General features: G+C 45.6%; 5 protein-coding genes and 1 pseudogene across 7 annotated transcripts; 3 read left to right on the top strand and 3 right to left on the bottom strand.

The window, feature by feature from the left end:
- Positions 1–2,380, top strand: LOC119276288 (pumilio homolog 24-like). Of its 3 annotated transcripts, none has more exons than XM_037557330.1 (8): positions 1–392; positions 481–522; positions 701–762; positions 841–900; positions 1,005–1,044; positions 1,311–1,382; positions 1,703–1,752; positions 2,266–2,380. In XM_037557330.1, the coding sequence occupies exons 1-8, from the start codon at positions 285–287 to the stop codon at positions 2,294–2,296; spliced, it is 465 nt and encodes a 154-aa protein (XP_037413227.1). In that variant the 5' UTR covers positions 1–284; the 3' UTR covers positions 2,297–2,380. The 3 variants fall into 3 exon arrangements, with proteins under 3 accessions (XP_037413227.1, XP_037413222.1, XP_037413230.1); XM_037557325.1 differs by lacking the exon at positions 2,266–2,380 and adding an exon at positions 1,846–2,247; XM_037557333.1 differs by lacking the exons at positions 481–522; positions 2,266–2,380 and adding an exon at positions 1,846–2,247.
- A 4,891-nt stretch (positions 2,381–7,271) lies between these two features.
- LOC119353423 lies at positions 7,272–8,298 on the bottom strand. Its single transcript, XM_037620050.1, has 3 exons — positions 7,607–8,298; positions 7,362–7,529; positions 7,272–7,318 (listed from the first exon to the last, which is right to left on the bottom strand). The coding sequence occupies exons 1-3, from the start codon at positions 8,028–8,030 to the stop codon at positions 7,272–7,274; spliced, it is 639 nt and encodes a 212-aa protein (XP_037475947.1). The 5' UTR covers positions 8,031–8,298.
- Positions 8,299–12,134: 3,836 nt separating this feature from the next.
- LOC119353415 lies at positions 12,135–14,554 on the top strand (annotated as a pseudogene).
- A 284-nt stretch (positions 14,555–14,838) lies between these two features.
- LOC119276282 (60S ribosomal protein L29-1-like) lies at positions 14,839–16,189 on the top strand. Its single transcript, XM_037557313.1, has 3 exons — positions 14,839–14,955; positions 15,064–15,189; positions 15,908–16,189. The coding sequence occupies exons 2-3, from the start codon at positions 15,088–15,090 to the stop codon at positions 15,986–15,988; spliced, it is 183 nt and encodes a 60-aa protein (XP_037413210.1). The 5' UTR covers positions 14,839–14,955; positions 15,064–15,087; the 3' UTR covers positions 15,989–16,189.
- A 2,157-nt stretch (positions 16,190–18,346) lies between these two features.
- Positions 18,347–18,960, bottom strand: LOC119295967 (metallothionein-like protein 1). Its single transcript, XM_037574417.1, has 2 exons — positions 18,871–18,960; positions 18,347–18,786 (listed from the first exon to the last, which is right to left on the bottom strand). The coding sequence occupies exons 1-2, from the start codon at positions 18,921–18,923 to the stop codon at positions 18,615–18,617; spliced, it is 225 nt and encodes a 74-aa protein (XP_037430314.1). The 5' UTR covers positions 18,924–18,960; the 3' UTR covers positions 18,347–18,614.
- Positions 18,961–21,121: 2,161 nt separating this feature from the next.
- LOC119295891 (metallothionein-like protein 1) lies at positions 21,122–21,622 on the bottom strand. The gene is made up of 2 exons (XM_037574347.1): positions 21,514–21,622; positions 21,122–21,423 (listed from the first exon to the last, which is right to left on the bottom strand). Exons 1-2 carry the CDS (start codon positions 21,564–21,566, stop codon positions 21,252–21,254), a joined length of 225 nt encoding a protein of 74 aa, XP_037430244.1. The 5' UTR covers positions 21,567–21,622; the 3' UTR covers positions 21,122–21,251.
- Between the last annotated feature and the right edge of the window lie 5,302 nt (positions 21,623–26,924).

Below are 26,924 nucleotides of genomic sequence, written 5' to 3'. Positions count from 1 at the left end.
CTCCCCTCCACGGCGTCGGCCGGCCCCTCCTCTCCCAGCCATCTCTCCTCCATGTCGCGCGCCGAGCCCGTCCTCCCTTCCCTCGATGGCTTCGTCCGCATCCTCCTCCGACTGCCACGGTGGCTCGATTGGTTCGATCCACCGCCATCCACGCCCGACAGGTTATTCCGACGATGGGGCGGCGGCGAAGCTTAGCGCGATGACAGAGCCTTCCTCCAGCTCTACCAAGAAACCCTCGCTCTCCGTCCGTCTTCCTCCCTTTGCCAGCACCACCTAGCGTCGCCATGGTCGGTGGCCGCGACCACCAACAAGAGGAATCGCGAGGCGGCGGCGGCGGCACCAAGGGGAAGCCGCAGCCCGTCACTGCCAAGGAAAAGCGGGTCACAGCTAAGGTACGCATCGTTGGAGCATGGGTGTTGATTTAGAGTATGGGCTGCTTAAGTTTGAGCTGAAACCGGAATGTTCTTGACTGCATGGCAGGAAGTGTCGGAGTCGAGGAAGCCCGACTACAACCTTAAGAAAGTAATTGTTACTTTCATCATGTTTCCAGTAGTATCAGTTTCTGTATGTGATGCCATAATTTTATTCCAGTAGACAAGTTGCAATTTGTGCCTGAATCGCCACCTCTGTTTATGATGATTCAGTACCATATTTTGGGCAACTCTAATTTTGTTTGCTCGCGGCACCTAAATATTAACAGGACATCGAAGTACTATGGGGAAAGATGATAGGTCGTCATTTGAGCAAGGAGGATATAATCAAGTAAGTGTCACTATCAAAGCCTTGTGAGTTGCGACATATGTTCAACTTCTTATGTACATGGATTTCTCATCTCTACAGGCTAGTTACCGAGGCCCTCCGTAAAATGGATTGGAAATATTTGGAATTTCTGGATCCCATGTAAACGCATCTGTTCTTCAACTAAGTTGCTGACACTCATTCTTTATGAATGCGTTGCATATGGTGTTTTGGTACTTATTCTGATAGCCACCATTTTTTGTCAGACATGTGTGTAGTGGTTCTCACACTCAAGAGAGTGGCAAGGTACATTTTCTGTTATTTTTTTCTCTTTCCATTTTCTTATTATATCTTAAGAGACATATTTCAGAGTGATCACTTGGTTTAACTTTGCCCACTCATTTGTTTTATCCGATATTTATTTATTAACTTCTGCAGATTCTAGAGACACTAAATAGTCATGCAAATTGAACTGTACAATAGTTGGTGCCTCACACTGCATATTCAGTATTATTTTCCTTCTCGCTTATTTCCAGTGTGCTTTTGCAATTTAACACAGTAATGATTTTCAGGTTAGGACGCATATTATCAGAATCTTGAAGAAGCAGATTATGAAGCTTGATGTCAGTGATTATGGATGCCTTGTAAGTGATGTCTATATATGTAATATATTTTAGTGTTCAAATAGGATCATACTGTGTGGCTTCTATGCTTTAACCTATACAAACATTCTCCCAGTGCACAGTAACTTCAGATGGTTTTATGCTTCCAAGCGATTAATCATCAGCTGAACTAACATGTCTTTTATCCTCCAGTTCTTTGTTTGTCTTCTCTCCATTGTCGATGACAGAAAACTTGTTACTAATTCTAACCGACACCAATTGTTTGCTTGAAGCAAGCATTATGCTACCATTACAAGCAATCTGAAGAGACAATGCTTATAGCTTACTTTCAATATTTGTAGGTTCTATTTGAAGAGCTGACAAAGCAGTTAAAGGAAATCATATTGATAAGGTAAGAGGAATTCCAAGCTTATAATGTGCTTATTTTTACTTGTTAGTTATATGCACATGAGACTATTTATGATAGAGCTCCTTGCTGGAACAGACCGGGAGACGCCAATTGCTGCAGCTATTGCACACACTTTGCTCACATTATCTGACTCCGGCTGATTCAGTTTGTCTGAATTTCAATGTGCCTTCCCTTATTTCACTAAAAAAATATCAGTATATATAACACCACCTAATAGTACCAACGAATGACGTACGAACTGCTCCATTAGGAGTAGAGATACGTAGTTCCTTATCCATGTATTTCTAACAAGAGATTCTATGCAACTGAAGTTTAAGTCATTATTTTTATTTCTATATGATATTAGATGCCTCAGGTTTTTACCATATTGAGAAGCAGATGAATTAGAAAGAAATATGAAACCTTAGTAATTTTGTTCTTCTTTACCAAGTCACTGTCCAAGCATCTTCCTCCTGCATATGTTGGAAACTTCACGCTGTCTCTTGTTATTTCTAGCTTAAACAGGTCCATCTTTGACCAAGTATAGGACGGGCAGATGTCGCGAAAGGAATACTCATGGTTTCTGAAGACTGACCATGCTCCCTCGAGTACTACGCAGCAACAAACTCAGGTCAGTGTGCATTAAGATCTACAATAGTATGTGGTTGTAATGCAGAATTGAATACTTTACCTTGAGTTGCTATAATTTGATCCGGCGACTTCATGTGCTAAGGACTTCCTTGTAGACTATGTTCTTCATGGTCGTTAATAAGGGCTCAGATCTTTTTCGCTTATTTGAATTATTGATTTGTTCCTTGCCCTTGCCCTTGCCCTTGCCCTTACCATTGTCGTTGTCCTTGATGGCGAGAATCTTAATGTTCCTCTTCGCAGTGGCTCTAGACAATGCGACGTAGAGCTGACCGTGAGAGAATATCGGGTCTGGTAGGTACACCCCGACAATCGGGATGGTCTGCCCTTGTGCCTTGTTGATTGTCATGGCAAAACTGAGCCTAATAGGGAACTGCTTCCTCTTGAACTTGAAAGGGAATATATCGTCATCGGATGGGCAGAGAGGTATCCGAGGAAGGAACACCCTCCTACCAGCATGTTGTCCTAGCACGATTTCTGCGTCGATGGTGTTCCTTTGGAAACCCCGGACCACAAGCCTTGTGCCGTTACACAACCCATTAGCTGGATCAATGTTTCTCAACAGTATAACGGGGCAATTTAACTTCAGTTTGAGCGCATGCGGAGGCAGCCCGTTGGGAGTTAGGTTGTTCAGGAACTCGGGGGCATAGTAGCCATGTGGATCATCCTCTGCAATATCAAAACTGTGGTAGATCTTCTCTTCGCCCTGGAAGCGCTCTATCATGCGTGTGTTTACCTTATCAATGTTGTCGTTCTTGGTGGAGAGGATCGCTCGAGATGTCATGTAATTTGGATCAGCCATGTTGTCGTCTAGAGCAGGAAATACATGGTCGATTAGCTTCTCTAGGTCAACGCCGTCTTCTGTTGGCTGCACACAAATATCTTCTGGGAGCCTTATGTTGCCTTCCTCGTCGGTTTCCTCGGTGCCGTTGCCTACCCTTAGCAAGTAATCTGCGAACCACGGGTCATTATGCGCCCTCATGTTGGTCAGGAGCCTTAGGTGGCGCATGCCCTTCCATATGTACGAACTCCGCAAGGTCGCATCAATTATCTGACCCCGTGACCCCTTCCTGACGACCGGAAGCACCTGCCTGAAGTCCCCACCGAACACGACAGTCTTTCCCCCGAATAGTCGGTCCCGTCGTCCCATGATGTCCCGCATGCTATTGTCCAGTGCCTCAACCGCTTGTCGCTTCGTCATGGTGGCCTCGTCCCATAGGATGAGTGAAGCCATGTGCAGGAGCTTGGCCGTTCCACTTTGCTTGGTGAAGTTGCACGACCCCCCATCTTCAATGCTGAGTGGGATCTTGAACCTCGAGTGGGCTGTCCTTCCTCCAGGCATGATGGAAGCCGCGACGCCCGACGTCGCCGTAGCCACCACGATCTTGCCCTCGCCTCGAACCTTTGCGAGCAGTGCCTTGTATAGGAAGGTCTTCCCAGTGCCTCCCGGGCCATCGACAAAGAATACACCCCCATCACCAGCATCGACTGTTGCCAGTATCTCGTCGTATGCAAGCCTCTGCTCAGGGTTTAGCGAGGACGCTAAACCAGCATCGTTCGCGTCAACCTCGATGGAGGACTCCTCGGTGACTTCTCTGGCCTCGCCTCCAGTAGTGTCATAGGTCTCATCGATGTCCGGAAGAGGGAACAACACTATGTCTTTGCCCATGGATTGTAGCATGCCCCTTATGTCAAGCAACACCATCTACTCCACTGCCTTTGAGCACGTGTGTGATCGGCGGTAGTCATCAGACATTGCCTCTAGGTGCCTATCCCATAGACCGCGCACGTCACCTGGCTCGCAGAATACCAAGATTGTTGCAAAGAGCCTCCTGAGTGAGGCTGGCATCGCGAACTGTGTTGACTCTATAAGACACTCGTCAAGCGTGTTGTCGGCCTCGATGAGGCCCAATCTCTCGGCAGCCTCACGGAAGCTATGACAGAGCACACCGCCCACGGTCCGCAGGTCCTCGAAGGATGTCTTGCCTGGTACATGGTTGAGCAGCACTCGCAGAAAGTACCGCTCCCCCTCGGCTGGATGGGCCGACACGATTCGACCTACTTGGTGCTGCTTTTCTCTCGGCCTCCAGTATTTCTGTCTCTGCCATGTGAAACTTCCCGGAAAGTCCTTGTACAGGATATCCCGAGCCCACACATGCTGCTGATTAGCGAGGAAATACTCTGTCAGCATTGACTTAGATGCAGTATCACGGGCGACGACATCAGTCAGGTCCTCTCCTGCTTTGAACGTGACACTATTCATATTAGGGAGATGAAGCGGCAACTGTAGGACCGACGGGAAACTCCCAGAAAGGTTGAAGCCGAATATCCTCCACATTGCCTCTGGTGGAGTAACCCATCTCGCATCAACGTACCTTTTAATCTCGTCTACAACCCCGTTGCTGTCAGGCTGGTCAATGCTGAATGAAGCTCGATCGTGACCCTTGTATACGTATTTGTAAAGGTACTTGACGGCCTTGATGCTGGAGCACACCTCGACATTTATGTGGCAGTTGAACATCCGCAACAGATAAGGGTTGTAAGGCACGACCCATCTGTTATCCAACATTTGACGACGGACCTTAGCCTGACGACCATCGTCTCGCCGTCGATAAACCGGGTATGAATCCTTCCCTTGTAAGGTGTTTTGGTTGAACGGTCGTGGGTACTTGCTCTTGCACTTCAAGTCTTGCATGCACACATTTTTGGGATTAAGATTGCCACATGGGCCGTGCATCATATGCTTCACGACCATGGCATAGAGCTCTGGATACTTATGCCTGTCTGGGAGCTCTGCAGATATGATGCGGTCATACTGCTCTGGCACCACGAGTTTATAATTTGAATTCATGATCAACAGGAAGTGTGCATGGGGGAGGCCCCTCTTCTGGAACTCGACGACATACACATGCGCTACCACAACACCAAGGATGTGCTTTTTGAACAACATCTCTTTCATGGTCTCTAGCTTGGCCTTGAACACGCGTGCGACAAGATCTGGTCGGTCCTGCGGTGTCTGGCCAGGAAGCAGCTCATTCAGTATCTCCTCCCAGCTAGGATTGCATGTCATAGTCAAAAAGATGTCAGGCTTCCCATATGTCTGCACCAGTGCCATGGCGTCCATCTGCCTCCGCTTCATGTCTCGGTTGCTTCCTTGATGCGTCCCTGGCAGCACGATCCTCTTCCCAACAGCGCTCGCCCGCATCTCCCCAACCGCGATGCTATCCACAAGGCCTTGGTATAGATCGGCACGTATCTCTCTCTGGTGGTCCCTGATCCACTTTAGCCTACATCCCTCAATCTTGATGAACATGTCGACACCCCATTGCTGAAACAGGCGTGCTCCATGTAGTATGGGGTTGAATATCGCAGGGCGCGTCTGTAGCCGGTAACAGTAGTAGTCCCTAACAGAGACACACAACCGGCTGTTCCCCTCTGTGGAAAGACGTGAAAGAAGAAGGTTAGGTACCATATGGAAGGATAGAGAACTTTTTCTGGCATATAAGCATAACAACCAGGTGCACCTGAATCGTTATCACGGTTTCCTCTTGGTTGTTGTGCAACCTCCCAAGGGACATTGTGCTTAGGGATATTTGGATGCCAACCAAGCTCCCCCCTTGGAAAAAAGAGGGGATACGAGAGCGGGTCATAACAGCCATCTGTGGCATGTATACTATACTTCTCGTTGTTGTCCCCATAGAGTGTAATGCTGCGGTTGAACCTGTTTGCTAGATCGCTTCCCTCGACCCAAATCGCAGCCACCTAGGATGACACGGGTCTATTATATCTTCGTTGGTCTAGTTTCTGGTCAATGTTGAGGTCTATCCGGTACTCCTCGAGGTTTTCCTTGTGGGCACCCAAACTCCTAAACTGTTGGGAGTAGGGGTTTTCCCTAAGGACGTCCACTAACTTGCTGACAACGTGCTGGTCCAATTGCTTGGTGGCCTCCTTGCGATGGCTTAAGCTGGGATCGTCATCGTAGAAGTACAACTGCAGATGTTCAGGGCGAGATCTTGGACCGAACGAGTGCACCTTGTGGTACATAGTGCCATGTGCCCGAAACGTGTACACCCCGGACTTCATGTTTGTGTAGTTGTTGTCTAGGCTGACGCCAAGGGTAGTGAAGGCAAAGTGCCCGTTGAAGAACCGAATGCTCTCTCGGAAATGCCGAGAGTCTGCATCCGCGCTTGACCATAACCTCATCAGCTCTGGGATAGGCTCTGGTTCAGCTAGCTCAATCTCCCCGTTCCGACAGCAAAAGCCGTCAGTCTCGTACTGGAACTTCTTGGCCTTGCAATGCTCGCAGTTTGCCGCGTGCTTCAGGATGTGCGTGCTGTCTGGGATGTTCGAGTAGACATAGTCGAAAGGATCTAGGTTGATAGATCCCGTGTTGGAGGATTCTACGGGCTCATCGAGGTCCGAGCTATCAGTGTCGGATGCTGCAAGCATTGTGGAGATATAACAAGTCATAATGGGATGCACATCATAAACCAATAATATAGAGGGATGAGCAGCGAAAGGCGCCTCGGAGTACCTTCACCGGCAAATAGGTAGTACTCATCATCCATGAGGTCACCAGAGAGTGCATTCTCGTCCATGATGCCGCTAAGGAAGGCCTCCATGTCAACTGTAACATTGTTGAGCCGGTAAGTAATGGTTTTAATTGTGAGTGCACACCAAGAGGGGAGTAAACATGAGAGGGTTACCATTGGTTCCGATAGTGTACGATGGCATGTTTGATGAAGGGGAGGAAGCTGGTGAAGCAACTCCTGTGGGCGGTGCTTCTGAACTTGCTGCTGCTCTGTTCACATCTAAGGTACTTGCATTTGGGCCTGGAGGCCTCCGCTTTTTTTGAAAGCTTGCATTACGACGATCTAGCAACGCTGACTTCTCACCTTCTGGTATGCTTTTCCCGCGCACTCTTCGTTTTAAGGCACTCCCTTGAATGTTCTTTGCTCCAATACTTTGTTTCTGAGCTCGCTCCCGAGCCCTACGCTGTGCTCTGCTCTCCTGCCTCTTCTCACGGGCTTGATTCTGCTGGTCGTCTATTTGGTGTTCATTGGTTTGCTGCGAGGGATTTATGAGTTCGCTGGGGGCATCATTATCATCCAGGGTACGACTAAGGTACTCGCCTGCACCATTGTGGAGCCGTTAAATCCTGGTTCAATGCACATGGACACAACAAGTAAAGTAAAGATGGAAGGGTTACCGTCTGATTCGAAGTTGTTCCCAGCCTTACTCGCAAACCGGGGGGCAGGGGCAGGAGCTGAAGCTTCAGATTCTCTGAATGCCAATGCATGAGTGCTCGACATCAGGTTGGGTGTAGCTAAGGTATCTGCATCAGGGCGCGGCATGGCGATGGATTCAGCGCAAGGGGTGTTGCACCTAGCCGCGAGTCTCTTCTTGCGGTGAGCTAGCATGTTCTGCTTCTCCTTAGGTGATATGTTTTGCAGACGTGTTCTTCGGCGGGCGTTTGTCTCTTGCTTGTCATGGACTGACATATTTTGGTACGCCGCCCTTCTAAGGGTGTTACTCTGTTGCTTCTCCTCTGGTGTCATTCGTTGCCTGGCTTCTCTTTGACGGGCAGTCCTCTCCTCCTCTGTTTTTTTTCCTAGCTTCTCTGCGACGTGCATTGATTTCCTCCTTCTGTTCAAGTGTTAATCTATTTCGCCGTGCTATATATTGATCTCGCCTTTTCTGTTTTCTATCTGATTTAATGATATCATTTGAAGCAATGTGCTCGGGGACATTGTCTTCAGTGTCGAGTCCAAGTGCTATGTCTGAACCAATATTATGATCAATGCTTCTCTCTGTTACTCGCAGTGATGCATGGTGATCATAGTAAGTGCCTTCACGAGAATGATTTCCTGAAGAACCATTTTGTTTTAACAAATGTATAAATGCAAACTAAAAAATAGTCGTGTGTAAGGGCGATACCGATTGATGTTTCCACATGCGGCACTGGCTGAAAGGCCTTGAGATTGCCGGCTATAGGAATCATCATAGGCAGTTGCGTGGGCACATTGTCATCATCATCGGAAGACAAAACACTGTAGTTAGTAGTGCGTGTTTGTTTGCGTATGAAAAAACCAGATGGTGGTCGGTGTGTATTGGTGAGTTGTGATCTGGGTGTCCTCTCATATTCGACAACTGATAAGATTAATGTAAGTTAAGTTGTGAAGCTTATTGAATACCTTATGTGCAGACATGTGATTGGCATACACATACCTTTTTTTCCTTTATCATAGAGACGCTCTCTGTGCTGTGACATCTTTCTGTCCTATAGAAGCTTAAATAAACCTGCAGTCTTTTTGCATTAAAAAATGATATGAATTGAATTACAAAAATGATATGACCTATGGTGACTCATTTAACATGCTTTTAGGACTCACTTGTTCATTTTCATAGACATGTTCTTCGCATATGGTTTCTTCCAAAGTAAAATGATTGTGCTATTATATGTTGACGGATGAAGTTTGTATATTTCAGTAAAAAGAGGGCTCAGACATGGCGACAAGAATGAAGGTGGAGGGAAAGGAGTGGAGAGAAAGTATTCTGGAGGTGAGCTTAAATGAAAGTATTTCCTTCTATCACTATTCCTGTCGCGAGGCATGTTTGTTCCCATGATGTAATGTTTCATTTTCATTTACGATTCTTCTAGAATCCAGTAAAAGTAAACATGGTCTGAGGTTACCTAATCTTATACTGCAATTTCAGAATTTCCTAGATTATTTTGACAGTTTCAACACATGTTCTTCTTACTAAAATAAACCTACAGTCTTTTTGCATTATAAAAATGATATGACATACTATAGGAACTTAACTGTGGGAACAGAACAGGCGGCATAACTGATTAGATTTTGTAAATTGGGGAATAAGTGCTATGTTCAAATGTAGTTGCTGAAAAGACACATTTGAGATGCCAGAACTTGTTCAATGTAGTTGGAGTAAAAGTTAAAGATGCAATCTGAGTACTAACATTATGAAGTTTTGAACAGGAGTCTAGTATAACTACTTTGCTTGCTGAAACAGGTCAGGATGGCAAACCTAGGGAGTTCGGGCATATGACGTCCAAATGAGGCATGTGATTGTAATATGATGTGTTTGTGAAATGCGAGCAGTAGCCTTGTGATTTTGATAGCTCGGTGATGGCGGGCGAAGCCACCAAGCATCGACACACATCCTAACCAATTTGATTTGGTGTCATCTTGGATCTGACTAATGGATTAATATTCTTGTAGGTTGATTTGAATCCCCGGGTATGTGGTTATGCATGAGCTGTGAAAGCAAAGGTGTGTGTCGGCTGGTTATGCATGAGCTGTGGAAGCAAAGGTGTGTGTCGGCTGGAGCTGATTTACGGGGCTGTCATTTGGATGGTACCAAACTGTAATAATACAGACTCCCACTCAAAATTTCACTGCACCAAAGGCTCTCGTAAGTGCTTGACTTTGTTTCTTCATACTACGTGATATAATACATATTGTCTGTACTGGATTGCCAAAATTAGATTTATTTGTTTCTCTCTCCTGCATTTTTTGCATCGTCCTCCATACAAAAACATGGTGGGATTTGGTCCAGGTGACAACATACAAGACCGTAACAATCAGCCTGTTTTAATTTACTGAAACTGGGTAGATGCTAGATAGAGACGTCATTATCCTTGGTGGTAGATTGGAAGCTTGCTACATGTTTTTCTCAATGGGCATACCTGCTGTTATCTTGCCAAAGCCCAAGTTTATACAATTTGCTTCTCTAACTACAATGTCAGTACATTATGCTAGGTATGTGCCTCTTTAGTTGCCTCTTTCTGCTTTGTTTTGTGTTTTCTGTTTAGTTATGGGGTGCCTTACTGTTGTGCAAAATTATGGCCTAACTTTACTGGGCAGAATTATGGCCTAACTTCACTGTACACTTGCAATCTTTCTCCTGCATGATCTACCAAATGGTGTTAAAATTTACTGGGCAGAATTATAGACTGATTAGATTTTGCAACTTTGAGGAATAAGTGATATGTTCAAATAAGTTAAAGATGCAATCTGAGTATTAACATTATGAAGTTTTGAACAGGTCAGGATGGCAAACCTAGGGAGTTCAGGCACCATGAAACATAACTTCCTTTGCCATCGGAGAGAAAGAAGACGGTAGGCGCGCTCAGGAGATGACGCAGCAACAACCGTCGAGCGGAGGTTGTGTTTGGAGGCGACCAGCAGAGGCTGCAGCTCCCACAGCTCGCGTGCGAACGATGTGGCCGGACGACGATTGAAGCGGCGTTTCTGTTTTGGCGGCGTGCTTTCGCGTGTGGATGGAGCTCGTACGCCAGGAAGAACTGGCGTCTTGATGGAGCTCGTACGCCAGGAAGAACTGGCGTTCGTTGGCGGGTCGAAGAAGTTTGATTTTTGGTCGATGGACCTCGTCCTCGTTCGTGGGTTGCGGAGCTGTTTTTTTGTTGACTGGGCGCGATCGTGGGGTTCCATGGACTTATCGTTCGTGTGTTGAACTGTGGATCTCGTACGTGGGCTGAGTTGTTGTATTTTTTTTTGCGGGCGCTGAGTTGGTGTTTTTTCGTACGTGGGCTATGTTGGTGGGCTGCTGCGTGCGTGTGGGAGTTCGAAGGGAGGGGGATCGAACGAGGTCGAACCATCACGACGTTCGATCCCCCTTTAATAGTAGAGATCTGAGACCTATGCATGGCTAATGAGCCCTGGGTCGTACCTTCTTCTCCGGCCGCCGGTGATCCCGAATCCAAGCCGTGCTAGCTACCGGTCCGTACGAACGGCAGTTAACCCTAACCAGTACGCTTACTATTAGTAGTTTTTTCTCCTAAGCACGCCAAGTCGAGCTTACCTAAACTTATGACCAAGACGATCCAAAGGTTAGGGTGAGAGTGGTGTGGTGTGGTCTTCTGGAACACGCATGGCAGTGCACTTTTAGGTGCGAAATTGATTTGAACCTGGGGCCTTGGCTGGTTGCCTACCTACATGTTGAGCTCCACCTCCACATGTGCGTACCTGTTCTGTTCGTGGAGAAAAAACTCGATCGCGAGGTACTCTGGGCAATAGTGCCGGGGAATGAACTTCAGTGCCGTAACTGCACCTGTAGTTGGGCCAATGACATGTGGGCCTAACAGACGGCTGGCCCACATGCCATTGACCCAACTGCAGGTGCAGTTACGGCACCCAAGCAGCGTCCCAGTGCCGGTGACGCTCGACGAAGTGTGGATGACCGGGCCATGGATCTGCATGCCTCGTGAGAGCAGCTACAGCCGGGCGTTTCAAACTCGTCTCAAACGTCCGGACGGACCGACCAGTCACAAAACTTTGATTCGGACAGGCGTCTCAAATGCCAAGGCTGACCCAGCACCCCTCATATCCAGCCCAAATATGGGACGGATATGAGGACGCCCAGACGCGTCCACCACATTAAACCCGGCAGCCCGACCCCACCTGAAAATGCACCAAATCCATCAACCTATCGGATCCATTTGTTCTCTCTTCTCTTCTTCTTCCTCCTCGACGTTTGTCTCGCTGCTTCGCCGCGCCGCGCACTCTGCAGCCGTTCCTAGCCTTTGCGCCGCCACCTCTGACAGAGCAGTCCTCTCTCCCGTCCTCGTCGTCGTGGACGTCGTTGCCAGCCCCCAGACGTCACGGTACGTCCCGCAACTCTCTGGCTCCGCCTTGTGCGCTATGTGTTCGACACATTGCCTGACCGGATTTTTTTGTGATTTTCTATGGAAAGTGATGAATTTCGATGCTTCGTCGGACGAGGAGTATGGACCGACGGAGCTTGATAAAATTATTCAAGATGAGTTATTCGATTACTCGAATTCAGACGAAGAAGTGGACATGAGCATGCAAGAGGTAATGGACCCGCAAGGGGAGCATATTCTTAACTTCAAGGGCTCAATCAAAGGTAGAATAGTGATCAATAGGGATAGGGTGTTCGGAGCACGACCATTGCAAAAGGATTAGTTTGCTCTGAACCCAACTTTTTCAGATGATTCATGGTTTCGTCGCCGTTTTCGCATGCGGAGAGCATTGTTCTTGCGCATTATGGAGGGAATGAAGGCATACGGTGACTACTTCAAGCTCAAAAGGGATTGCTACGGCTGATTTTCTTTCTCTGCTACGCAGACGGGCACGACGGCTCTGAGGATGCTTGCACTTGATACTGCCGCAGACGCCGTTGGTGAGATGGTCAGGATGGGGGAGAGCACATGCCTGAAGACTACTATCAAGTTTTCCTTCGTCGTCGTGCGGGTGTTTGGAGCAGAGTATCCGAAAGAACCAAATGCGCAGTACACAAAGTTGTTGGCTATTGAAGAAGCCAGATGATTCACGTTAGTGTAGTAAGCGTGCTTGCCAATTTTCATGCGAAATGGGATAACAGTGCTTCACGATAAAAAAACAAAATTAAGTGTATCATCTGAAGGTAACATTTATCATTTAACATATCTTTTTTTTCACAGGTCAACATGCTTAAGCTTTCGCCCTGAAAAATTGTAGGTAGCAGTTGGGTGTGATAATGAACACACATATATTTTTTCATTTTTTTGACCTTATCAAGATACATTTTTAGTGCGCGGGGGCATATACTCCCTAGAGCCAAAAGCAATATCCGATCAACTCCAAGCTTTATAAGTAGAAATAGAAAATATTGGTCAAATGTAACAACGACGATAATGTCGTGTTGTTTCCTTCAGGAAGGTTTTGCTTGGAGAATCATTCTCATGATCCTACTGTTGTTACGGGTGATTGTGGTGTTCGACGTCGATCGTCATTGCTCATATTTTTCTTCCATTTTTCAATAATTTAGTTGTATTATCCTTGATGTTTTGAATTGCTTTTGATGTCTGTTATCGTGGAAGCGGGTATAATAAATATCATATTTATATTAATATATTCTCTTTTTGAGAAAAACAGAGAGATAGGTGCCTAATTTTTTTGAGGGATTTTTTTGAGATTTTTTTAGGGATAGATGCCTAATTTACTCACTCTATGAGCGTCCCTGCCAAAACAAAGCCCCATTTTACCAAGAAAGAAGTATCGTTTTCCCCCTAAAATCCTTTCTGATGGATCAATTTCCCCCTTAACTTTAATATCGGATCAATCAGCCCGTCAAATCTTTAAAACCGGATCAAATTCCTCCCAAGGTGGTTTTGGACTTGATTTTGAGTGGTTTAGACCCATACCGTGCTCTTCTCGCTGACTGACTAGGCTGACCGTGCTCCAAGGCGCCGGCATGGCGGACACCTACTCCTGGTCCTCCAAGCGGAGTTACAAGACCGACTACGTCTGGCACGACCTCACCACCGACGACCCCGTGCACCCCGCCAACGGCGTCGAGTACGTGCTCATGGGCCCCAAGCTGCTCCACCTCCTCCCTGTACTTGATTTTGCGCGACATCTCCGCCGACGCATCCTCGTCCTCCTTCACCTCCAGCTGCCAGGCCGGGAACGAGAAGAAGATGCCTACAGCGGCCATTAGCAGGGCCCACGACCGGCGCAAGAAATGGAGCTCCTTCGACCTCGGCCAGTACGTGGTGGCAGCCGCGCGCATCAGCACCGGGCCGGACACGGCCATGCAGACCGGCGAGAAATAAGGCCGGCACCGGGACCTCGAGCCATCTCCGCCGCAACACACTACGACGAGCTCGGAGCCGACGAGATCTCACCGCCGTCATCATCCAGCAGGCCCGACACGCTGGAGACGCTCATCGAGAATGACGCTCGCGTGGCCGCCGCCTCGAACACCGTCGCCACTTGGCGGGATGAAGAGGATGCGGGCTTGGCGCAACAGGGCGTGATCGCGGGCGGCCAGATGCGCGCGTCGGCGGTGCTGATGCGGCTCATCTCCTGCAGCAGCCAGGCGGGACGCCGGTCCGGGCGGTGCGAGGCGCACAAAGCGTTTCCCGCGCGAGCGGTCAGACCTGAGCAGCAGCACGCGAACGGCTTCACGGGAAGCATCGGGAGTCGTCGTATGCATCGAGCGGGAGTACTTCAGCTGCAGCCCGGTGGAGACCAAGAAGACGACAAGCTGGGCGCGTGCACTGAAGCGGTCATCTCCATCCAACTGTTGCGACGCGAAGTGCACGGTCAACCCAAGAAAAATGCACGGTATGGGTCAAAACCACTCAAAATCAAGTATGAAACCACTTTAGGGGGTGACTGATCTGGTTTTAGATATTCGAGGGGGTGATTGATCCGGTATTAGAGTTGAGGGGGAAATTGGTCCATTAGAAAGGATTTCAGGGGAAAAACGACACTTCTTTCTTTTACCAACGGTTGCACAGGCCATCCTGAGAAGTTAGCCCACATTTAGCAGTGTTACGGCTGGATAGCCCATGCAAAGAAGTTGGGCCACATTGACTGGTAGGATGGGCCTTTAATGGAATCTTCAATCCGTAAGCGGCCCGTGGGTCTGGAATGGGCGGGGTTCCAGCCCATCCATAAGCGGGCTAGGGCAAACCAGCCCTTCGTCTATATAAAACCAGGCATCGAGGTCACGCCATCTCCCGAAACCCTAGCCCTTCTTCCGCCGCCGCCGAACCCCAGCGCACCGGTGAGAAACTCTCATCCCCTCCCTTCTTCTCCGTCTCGTCGCTTCACGTCTCATCCGAGCGCATCATCTGAATTGATAGCCGTTTCTCGTTCCTCTTGTGGTTGGCAGGAGCCGCAGCAGAAGGGATCGGAGATGGCCAAGTCGAAGAACCACACGGCGCACAACCAGTCGTACAAGGCGCACAGGAACGGCATCAAGAAGCCCAAGCGCCAGCGCCAGGCCTCCACCAAGGGGGTACGTTCATCCTGCTTAGCAAGCAGCCCCTAGATCCCGAGCTTGTCTCTGTTCTGTTTTCCCCTACTTTCTGGTTCAGATTTGCTGTTCATGTCGTGGATAAGTGTTTGCAGTGCATCCTTCAATCTGGGTTAGTTAGTTTCTTTCCTGCAATTATCTGTAATCATGCTAGAAATGTGAACCTGTCGTCGACAAATTGGAGTACGACCCTGAAATATGAGGTAGCATTGTTCGATTCTAGTGCACGGGACAGATAGGTTGTTCAAATCTGTTGTTACATTAGATAATTGTTGTGGTCAATAGTTGGCGCTATGTCAAAATGGGTCATTTATTTCTGGATGAAACTGTATTATGTGCAAGAATCTAGGCCCTTTGTTCTAGTTTTCTCCTGTAGATTAGTTATTATTCCGTAGGTATGATGTGAACTATAACTGCAGTGCCCTATCATGCTGCAATTGAGAGTGTACTCTAGGATTTGGTTTTTGAATTGGTATGTTAAGTGATGACATTGGTGTCTGAAAATACTCAGCTTGTGATAGAGCAGTTCTTGATGTCTCGTGTATGTCTGTTACCCGCATCTTATTTCTATTGGATTTTCTATTCCTAACCCTGTGTGGTAGGGATCTAATGCAAGGCTTGGGAGTTTAGCCTGTGAAATATTTGTGATTTCTGTTTGTCTACGCCTACTGATATATGCCTCTTTATTGTTTCCTTTTAGATGGACCCGAAGTTCCTGAGGAACCTGAGGTACTCAAGGAAGCACAACGTCAAGGCTGGTGAGGGAGAGGTTGAGAAGTAAGATGGACGAGTTTCTGGTGGTCGATATGTCTCATGTATCGCTAGGATCTACTGTTTTGAACTTAATCCAGTGTTCTGTATGACCAAAGAATATCTATGTCGTTACCTAAGTTTTGTCATGCTGCTGGATTGGAAATGATATTTGCAGCTTTATGAGAATTTCTTTATCTATAAAATGTGTCTTTGCATGCATTGTTCTTCATTGAACAGTCTATTTGGTGTGGTTTGTTCATCAGTGATCTATACTTGATTGGAATCTAACATGTATTGTGGTACACTGGCATATTCCTGTGAGCTCCCGTTATGCTGACCGATGAGGTTCAAAACATGATAACAACAGTGGCCCAGATGATCAAATCCACGGCAAGCAAGTGGTTGATTATCATTTGACTAATAGTAGTAGATCACACCTCTATTTAGCACTGTAAGATTTAAGATTCACATTTCAACCAAATGCACATGGCTCATCAAGTTTCCAGTTCATGTTGAAGTTCACCAGGGGTGCGCCAATTTTAGTGCTGAGTTGCTCTTGTTGTCGTACCGACCCTACTCTCTATTTTCACTTAAGATGAACCATTACAAGAACACATGTGCGTGCAAACCACACCACAATCATGCATGCTTAGCACCAGTTGATCGCTTGCGCCGGTCGGTCTCAATATTACCACAAGCCGGTCTCAATATTACCATAAGCGCACCGATCGCTTGCATCTTAGCAGTTGCACTTGCAGCTGGCACAGCGGCTGCAGGCATGGCCAGCCACACCGCACTTGGCGGCCTCCTTGAGACGGCCACGGTGGCGCTGCTCTACTCTGAAAGTCAGGGTGCATCTTGCTGCAACAAAAAAAAATCAGCATGGGGAACTCTCCTGAAACAACTATTAGTAATTTGCAAGACAGAACAGAGATATCCAAGCATATTTGCACAAGGAACTCCAATGTAAATTTCCGATGATTAAATAAAGTTTTGCGATTTCGAAATTTTATCCTTGCAAGTATTGAAGTTCCGAAATGAACTTCCGTTTTCAAAGAAGAAAAATATGCTTAATAAATCACCAATAATGGTGAGTGTTCTTGACGTGGGTCCTTATGATTTCTGTATAAACTAATGTATGTTTGGGGCGTTTACGATGTCATTGGTGCTTTCTTCTAAAACAACGATGCGTGGTACGCATTATCTTAACGCTCCCCTTCGTTATAAGAAATAACGAGTAATTAGATGCGTGTTCAACTCGCAAAAAGAAAGACATGTGCTCAAAGAAACTAATGCAAGCAAGACCTAATACGAAAACAACATTTAATTTATTTTATGTCGGTTGACTTCAACAACAGCTAGCCTGCCGGCCAGAAATGTGCCTTCTTTGCTTTTTTACCCTTGCCATGGCTTTCTTTCGCTTAAGGCCTTATTACCATCACTGCTTATTCTCAATGAAACTACACTCTATCTTCCTAAATGTATGATGTTTTGACAGTTCAATTTTGAACTTACATTTAGAAACAAAGGTAGTAGTTTTCAGAAAAGGAAGCATTTTATTGCGTATTACACAAATGGGGAAATAATAACTTATTGGGTCTCAAAGTAGCTTTCAGATGCAGAGGCATTTTACGCAGTATCCCGCCTTACTCTTGCTTCTTGTCATTATTACTCTTGCTTCTTGTCATTATTTCAGCAACTCTCTCAATTGAACAGACCGAACTGCAACCCGCAAAAAAAAAAAACCCAGACCTAACTGCATGTGTCTATTCTATCTACAACTCCTACCTCTCTACATGTTTCCTTCTTAACTAAGAATTGTTTTTCCATCTACTAGTGTTAAGATATTGTATTGACCAGGACCATGCATTAGAGATACCTAGCTCCATGTTTAGTCATATGTTCGTTTTCCAACAGAACCATCCATGAGAAATACACCGCTCCATGTTCAGAAATTGCATTGACCAGTACTTGTCTACTTGGTATCTGATTATGTCCTTTTGGATCGTTGGTTTGTTAGGACTTGAATATGTGCTGCGAGAGTCTTAATGATTCAAAGATTTTTTATAGAAACTTTTGAGGATTGGAATTCTTAGTAACATTGCTAAGTACTCCCTCCGTCCGAAAATACTTGTCATCAAAATGGATAAAAAAAGATGTATCTAGAACTAATATACATCTAGATACATCCTCTTTTATTCATTTTGATGACAAGTATTTCCGGACGGAGGAAGTATGTTGTTTGGTTTGTAGAAATATATTCCTTTGCACTGTATTTTTACAGAAATATATCACCAGTTCATCACATACAATGGGAGTAGAGGAGGGGGTACAACATTGAAATATGTTCCTAGCGGGTTTGACCGAGGGATGCTTTAAGCACCGTTTCTAGCTAACAATGCACACTTTGCACGAACCTGTTTTGTATATTCACTTCAGTTCAGATGGACTATTACAAACTACAAAGACCCACACATATAGGCTCGCGCACACAAACACAAAGCAGTAGCAATAGTTTCACAAGTTACATGAGCACAGGGGCGCCAAGAGCAAACCACACCACAACATTAACCAGGCGGTCGGCGCCGGTTTCATTATTCACACACCCGATGATACACGACACAATCACCACATACAAATCGACTGCTTGCATCTTAGCAGTTGCAAGGGTTGCACTTGCAGCTGGCACCGCAGCTGCAGCCGTGGCCGGTCTCACCGGACTCGGCGGCCTCCTCGAACTGCACCTTCACGGGCCCGACGCCGAGGACGACGACGGTGGCCTGCATAGTGGTGGTGCTCTTCCCCTCCAAATCAGGGTACATCTTGCTGCAACATTCAAATAAAAAAAATCAGCGCAAGAAATACTGAGTTAGCAACCCACTCTAGTTTGGAAGAGAGAAGTATGCATACCCGCAGTTGCAGTTTGAACCACAGCCGCAGCTTGATCCACAGCTGCAAGACATCCTTAGTTTTGCTGTAAGTTTTGTCAAAGATGGAAGAGGAATATGTGATTTGAGATGGTGAGCAATGAGCAATGCATAGGCTCTCCCCGTGCACCAGTATTTATAGGCCAACTAGTGTGATTGAAAGGACGTTTGTTGCATGTCAAGGTGCTATACAACGGCTTCCTAGAATGAGTCTTTAGGAGCTTTGGTCCATCTAATATAAATTTCTAACGATTGAATAAAACTTCGCAATTTGATAATTTTATCCTTGCAAGTATTCAAATTACTGAATGAACTTCTATTTTCAAAGAACAAAACATGCTGAATAAATCATCAATAATTGTGAGTGTTCTTGACGTGGGTCCTGACGATTCCCGAATAATTTTCTGTACATTTGGGTGCGTTTATGGTGTTATAGTTGCTTTCTTCTAAAGCGGCGATGCGTGGTATGGGTCATCCTAACGCTCTCCTTCTTTATAAGAAATAACGAGTATTTAGATGCGTGTCCAAAGAAGCTATGTACGTTAGCTGCTAAATTAATGCAAGCGATACTTAATAAGAAAATACTAACATTTTAATTCATTTTATATTGATTGACTTCAACAACAGCTAGGCTGCCGGCCAGAAATGTGCCTTCTTTGTTTTTTACCGTTACCATCACTTTTTTATAACCCTTACGGCCTTGTTACCATCACTGCTTATTCTCAGTGGAACTAGTTTGTAGAAAAAGAAACATTTTGTTGCGTATCAATTTGCGCAAATGGGAAAATAGCAACTTATTTGTCTGAAAGTAGCTTTCAGATAAAGAAGCATTTTACTCGCTATCCTGCCTTAGTCTTTCTTCTTGTCATTCTTTTAGTAACTCTCGGTTGAACAGATTGAACTCCAGTGTCTATCCTATTTACATTTCCTACCTCTCTACATGTTTCCCTCTTAACTAAGAAGTGTTTTCCATCTATTAGTGTTCTTTTTAGAAAGAAAACACTAATAGATGGAAGAAGTGTTTATTACATCTATTACTATCAAGAAATTGTATTGACTAGGAGCATGCATTAGAGATACCTAGCTCCATGTTTAGTCACATGTTCGTTTTCTCGCAGAACCGTCCATGAGAAATACATCACACAACCATGTTTAGAAATTGTATTAGTGGCGACTTCAAAATAAATAAAAAATTGGCCGGTACTTGTATACTTGGTATCTGATTTGGTTCGTTAGGACTTGACTGTGCTGCCAAGAGGGTCTTAATGATGCAAATGATTTTCGTCGATATTTTAGAGGATTGGAATTCTTAGTACATGATTCCTATCTCTACCTGTTGGGATTGTCATCAACATTCCTTTTACTGAATAATGAACTAATGCTCAAGATGCATGGCTAAAGGTGAATCATAGTTAGCCAACATTCTCAAATCATACTCCAATGCGGCATAGCCTCCAAAGTGGACAAGCTGTTTTTCATCGTGACACTGCTAAATAAGCATGCTCGTCATGGAAGAAGGCCAAAACTGATCACAAGCATACATATCCAACACTTCTATTGCTGCTAGTAATTTCATTAGTATAACAATTACTCCTATAATGTAAGAACCCATCCAGGCGAGACGTTCCTAGCGGGCTTGACCGAGGGAAGCTTAAGCACCGCCTGAGGGATGATTAGGCAACCAAACATCGGGAGTTTGCATCTAGCAGGGCTGGTTATGGTCAATCCATGTAACCAAATACGCTATAAGTAAATGAACTATGAGCTGCTTGTCTAGCTAATAAGCTACTCCCTCTTTATTTCAATCCCTCTGCAGATGGAAGTTTCCAGTTTTTTTAGCGTTTTCCTTTATGTTCATTGTAGAGAAATATAGTGACACCTGCATTAGTAAAGAATATGTTTATCTCTATCTTTACTATCTTACAAATAAGAGTCGGTATATGGTTTTAAATTTCAGTTTCAGAAAATTTTCAGCACATACCAAAATTCAAAAATTATGTGAAAAAATTCGAAAATATTTGAATTCCTTTGTCTGAAATATTTTGATCGAAAGGTAAGTATTTCGGTGTCTACTAAAATTATTGAAATTTAGTGGAATTCACCGAAATCTCAATGGAAGTGAAAATCATCGGTAAGACGTGGTTAACTCACACTTTGCGCGAACCTGTTTTGTATATTCACCCCAGTTCAGATGGACCATTACAAAGACACACGCACATAGGCTCGCGCACACAAACACAAAGCGGTAGCAATAGTTTCACAATTCACACCACAACACTAACCAGACGGCCAGCGCCAGTTTCATTATTCACATACCCGATGACACACGGCACAATCACCACAGACGCATCGACCGCTTGCATCTTAGCAGTTGCAAGGGTTGCACTTGCAGCTGGCGCCGCAGCTGCAGCCGTGGGCGGCCTCACCGGACTCGGCGGCCTCCTCGAACTGCACCTTCGCGGGCCCGATGCCGAGGACGACGGCGGTGGCCTGCACGATGGCACCGCTCTTCTCCTCTAAGTCAGGGTACATCTTGCTGCAACCGGCGAATCAAAATAATCAGCACAAGAAATTACTCAGTAGCAACCCACTCTAGTTTGCAAGAGAGAGAAGTATGCATGCATACCCACAGTTGCAGTTTGAGCCGCAGCCGCAGCTTGATCCACAGCTGCAAGACATCCTTAGTTCTGTTGTAAGTTTTGTTGAAGATGGAAGAGGAATAAGTGATTTGAGATGGTGAGCAATGAGCAATGCATAGGCTCTCTCTATGCACCAGTATTTATAGGCGAACTAGTGTGATTGAAAGGACGTTTGTTGCGTGTCACGGTGCTATACAAAGGCTTCCTAGAATGAGTCTTTAGGAGATTTGGTCAATCTAATATGAATTTCTAACGATTGAATAAAACATTGCGATTTGATAATTTTATCCTTGCAAGTATTCAATTTGACGTACAGAAAAATATTCAATTTGATGAATGAAAACTTCTATTTTCAAAGAACAAAACATGTTGAATAAATTGCCAACAATTGTGAGTGTTCCTGACATGGGTCCTAATGATTCCTGAATAATTTTCTATACGTTTGGGGGCATTTATGGTGTTATTGTTGCTTTTCTTCTAAAGCGACGACACGTGGTATGTATCATCCTAACGCTCTCCTTCTTTATAAGAAATAACAAGTATTTAGATGCGTGTTCAAAGAAGCTATGTGTCGTTAACTGCTAAATTAATGCAAGCAAGACCTAATAAGAAAATACTAACATTTTAATTCATTTTGTATCGATTGACTTCAACAACAGCTAGGCTGCCGGCCAGAAATGTGCCTTCTTTGTTTTTTACCCTTATCATTACTTTTTTATATAACCCTTACAACCTTATTACCATCACTGTTTATTCTCAGTGGAACAAGTTTTTAGAAAATAAAGTATTTTATTATCTCAAAGTAGCCTTCAGATAAGAAGCATTTTGCTGACTCACTCTTGCTTCTTGTCATTATTTCAGTAACTCTTTTTCTGAACGCATTTTGCTGACTCACTCTTACTTCTTGTCATTATTTCAGTAACTCTTTTTCTGAACACAGAACGCATATGCTTATACTGTGCACATACACTCATCCTTATATATGAACACACATGCATAACCTACCCCGATGAGCACCTCTAAGAGACTGAGCCAACACATTATCTTGGGATTGACGAAGTCATCGCATACGTCTTTATAGTCGACGGGAACGTCTCCTCCCACTGAATGCACGTCGTAGAAAGGCCTGAAACAAATCTAGAAAAATGCGAGCACCGGTGTCAAGTCTAGTGGTCTACCCCGCCACCCCGTTGGTCATACCGCCAACCATCCTCCACAACGTCAACAAGCTTGAAAGAGCCTTCCTATGGTCCGGCTCGGAAAAGACATCGGGGGCCAAATGCAAAGTGAACTGGGAGAAAGTTTGCCGGCCTCTTTCGTACGGAGGCCTTGGGGTCCTGAACACCTCCAAGTTTACGAGGGCTCTCCGGTTACGATGGCCGTGGTATGAATGGAAAGAGCCCAACAAGATGTGGGTGGGGATGGGAAACCCATGTGATGCGGAGGACCTCAATTTTTTCTATGCCTCAACCACCATCACCGTTCGTAACGGCGCGAGGACACCCTTTTGGGACTCTCCTTGGCTCCTTGGGCGTTCGCCAAAAGACATTGCCCCTCTCATCTTCGAAGCCTCCAACAGAAAAAGTTGGAAGGTCAGGGAGGCCCTCAAGCACAACGCATGGATCCTCAAGATCAAAACCCCCACCAACGTAACCGCCGAGCACACCACACAGTTCTTCACTCTTTGGATGCTTCTTAATGAGGTCCACCTTGACGAGCTCACCGAGGATGAAATCATTTGGAAGCATACGAGCAATGGGCAGTACTCGGCGACTTCCGCATACAGAGCACAATTCCTAGGGATGGTCCTGTCGCCCATGGACAGGATGGTTTGGAAGGTTTGGGCACCTCCAAAAGTAATTTTTTTTGCTTGGCTAGCTCTTCAAGATAGAATCTGGACGGCGGATAGATTGGCAAAGCGAGGATGGCCAAATTGTGATGTTTGCCCTCTCTGCAAGAGAGTGCAAGAGTGCGGGCCCCATCTCTTCTTCAAGTGCCGCTACACCCGGCGCCTTTGGTCTCTGGTCATTGGGAAATTCCCCATGCTCGGGCTCGACACTTCCGCTTGGCCTTTGTTTGAAACGGTTGAAGACTGGTGGGCAAGCACTTGCGTCGAAGGAATACCAGATCGTCAAGCCAAGGCCTCCATCACCATGCTAGTCTCTTGGACAATTTGGAACGAGCGGAACGCAAGGGTTTTTAAGCATAAGAGTGCCCCACCGCCAATCTTGCTTTCGTCCATCTCTACCGAGGCAAACCTTTGGGTCATCGCCGGAGCTAAGAAATTAGGGTCTTTTATTGCACGCGAGTAATCTGCATGTGGTGTATTTCAGTGGCTTGTAACAAACTCTATTCTCTCTTATTTAATGGATGAGGCAAAGCTTTTGCCTCCGTTTAAAAAAAAGACTTAAACCCTGGTGGGCTGGTGATACCACTGTGCTTCTAAACATTCAACCATAGGTTGGTTCGCGTTTCAATAACTCTTGGTTGAACACGCACAAGTGCGTGTGTCTATCCAATTTACAATTCCTACCTCCCTACATGTTTCCTTCTTAAGAAGTGTTTTTCCATCTATTAGTGTTAAGAAATTGATGAGGACATCTCTTCTATTGTTACACCCGCCGCGACTCCTACATCAGTTATTCCACCTGGTCCTATTACTAGAGCGCGAGCGAGACAAATAAATGGCCAGGTACTATCGCTCCTTTGTACATATGATTTAGCTAACGAGAATATGATATTACACTCATGTTCTGATTTAATTATACTCAGAAACCAAGGGATCAAACAATCAAATTGAAGAGGAGCCTTTAAACCAAATGGAACAACACTCTTTGCGTGCATGCTCTCAACCGTCCTTGCATGCATGCACACACCGCACCATCCATCCCATCCATCGTGCATGCCATGGTACAGGAAGCAGACGCCACAAGACCCAAGCCAATTGATTTGTGTTGCATGGACCAAGAGACACCACGTTTTGGGCCATGGTGGGCCAACACGATTTGACTACTTCCTACGTGCAGCACTCGGTCGCCGTACGGACCGGTGTCCGATCAGCCCCAGGCGGCATCTGCTTTAATAAATAGCTAGGTTAAGTTAGGGTTTAGACTCGGGTTTTATTGTATTGTCTAGCCATCGCTACAATTCGCATCTACGAGACGTGTAGGACTACCGCCTTGTCAGATCCACAGTGGAACCCCAACTTTTCATCTAGTTCGTGTGCTCAGTTTATTATCCACAATTTCAGTTGCAATTCACCTTTGTTCTTGCCGGTTCTTCGGTTTCTTGCAGGAACTTGAACCTCGTTGTTCAGGTTGATCGTGCCTACGGCAAGGTCAATAACCATCGGAGATTGGTTTAGCGATTGTCGAGGCGTATCGTCGGGTACGGTATAGCCGGATCGTCAAGGTCAAAATCCACCAAATCGATAATTATCCCCACTCTCATCGAAAGATCGGGTCACCGTCACATCAAGTGGTATCAGTTTTCAGGTTGATCGGTGAGAGATTTACAGCTTTATTAGATTAGTTATTTTCTGTCCTATAAACCCAAAAAAAAGCCAAAAAAATAGATTAGTTCATCCTTTACACCTACCTTTTTCGCCTTTAGCAATTTTTGTATCTAGTATTTGTGTAGTTGAATTGTTGGTTGCATTCATCCTAGAATTAGTGCTGGTTTAGATTAGTCGGAGAGCAAATCATCTACTAGATCAATCTGTTTTTGTCCACCCACATAATCCGTGCCGCAACGCTACTTTCCAATCTGAAGAAAATTCCAAAAAAAAATAGGCAGGTGTTGATTACGATCGCTCTCCACATTACCGCACTCAGCGTTACGCGAACGACCAGATGCACAGTTATCTCTGTCTGACGCTGTGCGTGCTTGCCATCTACCAGGTTTTGCGTTACGCGAGGCACCAGACATCTCACATGTTTTGTCTGCCACCACGCGCCATCCGAAAAATCTCCGCCGGCTGACTAGTACTGGCTAATCTCAACTCCAAATCACATCTAGCTAGCTTTTATAGTCTTCTTTCCTTGCTGTAGCACTCGGCCAAGGCACTTTTGTTTCTTCTTTTGGCCAATTTGTGTACGTGCCATCTTGGGTATACTTGCTAGTAACTGGCTTGAAAAAAAAAGGAAAAAAGTGGAAAAAAAGAGAAAAATAAGAAAAAGAAAAAGTTGCAAAACATCAGGCCGGCTAGCATCTTTTGGGCATTATTTTCCTTCTGTCCAGGACTTATTCTTTATCATCCCAGTGACACTGTCTGGACATTTGTCTTTTCTTTGTTGCTGTACACTTACTTGTACTTCATTTATATCTAGCTAATTAGAGTTGTCTCAAATTTTTCATCGGTTCCCACTCACGTGACTCAGTATCTAGGCTTAGATTGTTTTCTCTCTTACTAGTCGACCGCCAGCACTAGTTAGGAGTTTGAGCAATTATTCAGCTTGCATTACTTTTTGCTTAATTGTGCCACATATTGTGAGTTGAGGAAACCTTCACCAAGCTCCACTTCCTATATCGTATCTTGTTCGGTCCCTTGGTAATCGCTATATCAATCTTTTGATCACTTTTGACATCGCCAACGGCCGACAACCACTGCAGCACGGTAAGAACTGGTAAGAGCTTGGTAATTGCTCGAGAGTTGAGAGACATTTTCCACCGCCTCACTATAGTTACTATAGGAGCAATATACTTGTGATTTTGTTCTTGTTCCGTCCTAACCATGGCAGGTGACGAAGACAACATGAAAGCCACGGTGGCACGCCTTGAGGAGGATGTGCATGCATACACTGAGCGGTTCACATCGTTCGAGGGCGCACTTGATAAGCGTCTCAAGTCGATCGAGGATAGCAATGAGACGTTCACCCAAACACTTGCATCTATTATGAAACGTCTTGATGCCCAGGATGCCCGTCTAGGTGCCGCCTCCACTTCCGCTCCGCATCTTCCAGCCACCAACACAGGTCTGCAACGAGCTCGTCGGGTACTCCCAGGAGACCCGGGGCACCCTCTTTCATACACCGATGCCGTCGACCAGCCCCGTCCTTGCAACGCCAACTCGATAGCTGACGACATCCAAGATGACAACTATGATGGTGATTCTGAGGATCCTGATGCAGTTAATGATAACAATGATCGTGATCATCGTCAACTACGCAATAATCTACAAGGTATGGGACGACACCAGCATCCTCAGGTACGTGGCCATGATGATTCTTTGGGTAGAATTAAATTTGTCATGCCTCCTTTTGATGGGAAATATGATCCAGATGTTTATCTTGACTGGGAATTACTAGTTGATCAAAAATTTGCTTGCCATGATTTTCCTGATGATAAAAGAGTTAGGGCTGCAACTAGTGAGTTTAGTGATTTTGCTTCTGTTTGGTGG

Source organism: Triticum dicoccoides, chromosome 1A, assembly GCF_002162155.2.
Source record: "Triticum dicoccoides isolate Atlit2015 ecotype Zavitan chromosome 1A, WEW_v2.0, whole genome shotgun sequence".
Classification (NCBI taxonomy): Eukaryota; Viridiplantae; Streptophyta; class Magnoliopsida; order Poales; family Poaceae; genus Triticum; species Triticum dicoccoides.
The sequence above is the reverse complement of the archived record's forward strand: the minus strand, read 5'-3'. Positions and strand labels throughout refer to the sequence as shown.

Coding starts and splice junctions, on each gene's coding strand:
- LOC119353423 (XM_037620050.1), bottom strand. CDS start 8,030: ATGCACGTCGCAGAGAAGCTAGGAAAAAAAACAGAGGAGGAGAGGACT. Junction 7,530..7,606: donor GAACAACTTCGAATCAGACG/GTAACCCTTCCA, acceptor ACAATGGTGCAG/GCGAGTACCTTAGTCGTACC. Junction 7,319..7,361: donor GGAGCGAGCTCAGAAACAAA/GTATTGGAGCAA, acceptor CTTAAAACGAAG/AGTGCGCGGGAAAAGCATAC.
- LOC119276282 (XM_037557313.1), top strand. CDS start 15,088: ATGGCCAAGTCGAAGAACCACACGGCGCACAACCAGTCGTACAAGGCG. Junction 15,190..15,907: donor GCCAGGCCTCCACCAAGGGG/GTACGTTCATCC, acceptor GTTTCCTTTTAG/ATGGACCCGAAGTTCCTGAG.
- LOC119295967 (XM_037574417.1), bottom strand. CDS start 18,923: ATGTCTTGCAGCTGTGGATCAAGCTGCGGCTGTGGTTCAAACTGCAAC. Junction 18,787..18,870: donor GGTTCAAACTGCAACTGCGG/GTATGCATACTT, acceptor TGAATGTTGCAG/CAAGATGTACCCTGATTTGG.
- LOC119276288 (XM_037557325.1), top strand. CDS start 285: ATGGTCGGTGGCCGCGACCACCAACAAGAGGAATCGCGAGGCGGCGGC. Junction 901..1,004: donor TTGGAATTTCTGGATCCCAT/GTAAACGCATCT, acceptor ATTTTTTGTCAG/ACATGTGTGTAGTGGTTCTC. Junction 1,045..1,310: donor ACACTCAAGAGAGTGGCAAG/GTACATTTTCTG, acceptor AATGATTTTCAG/GTTAGGACGCATATTATCAG.
- LOC119295891 (XM_037574347.1), bottom strand. CDS start 21,566: ATGTCTTGCAGCTGTGGATCAAGCTGCGGCTGCGGCTCAAACTGCAAC. Junction 21,424..21,513: donor GGCTCAAACTGCAACTGTGG/GTATGCATGCAT, acceptor CGCCGGTTGCAG/CAAGATGTACCCTGACTTAG.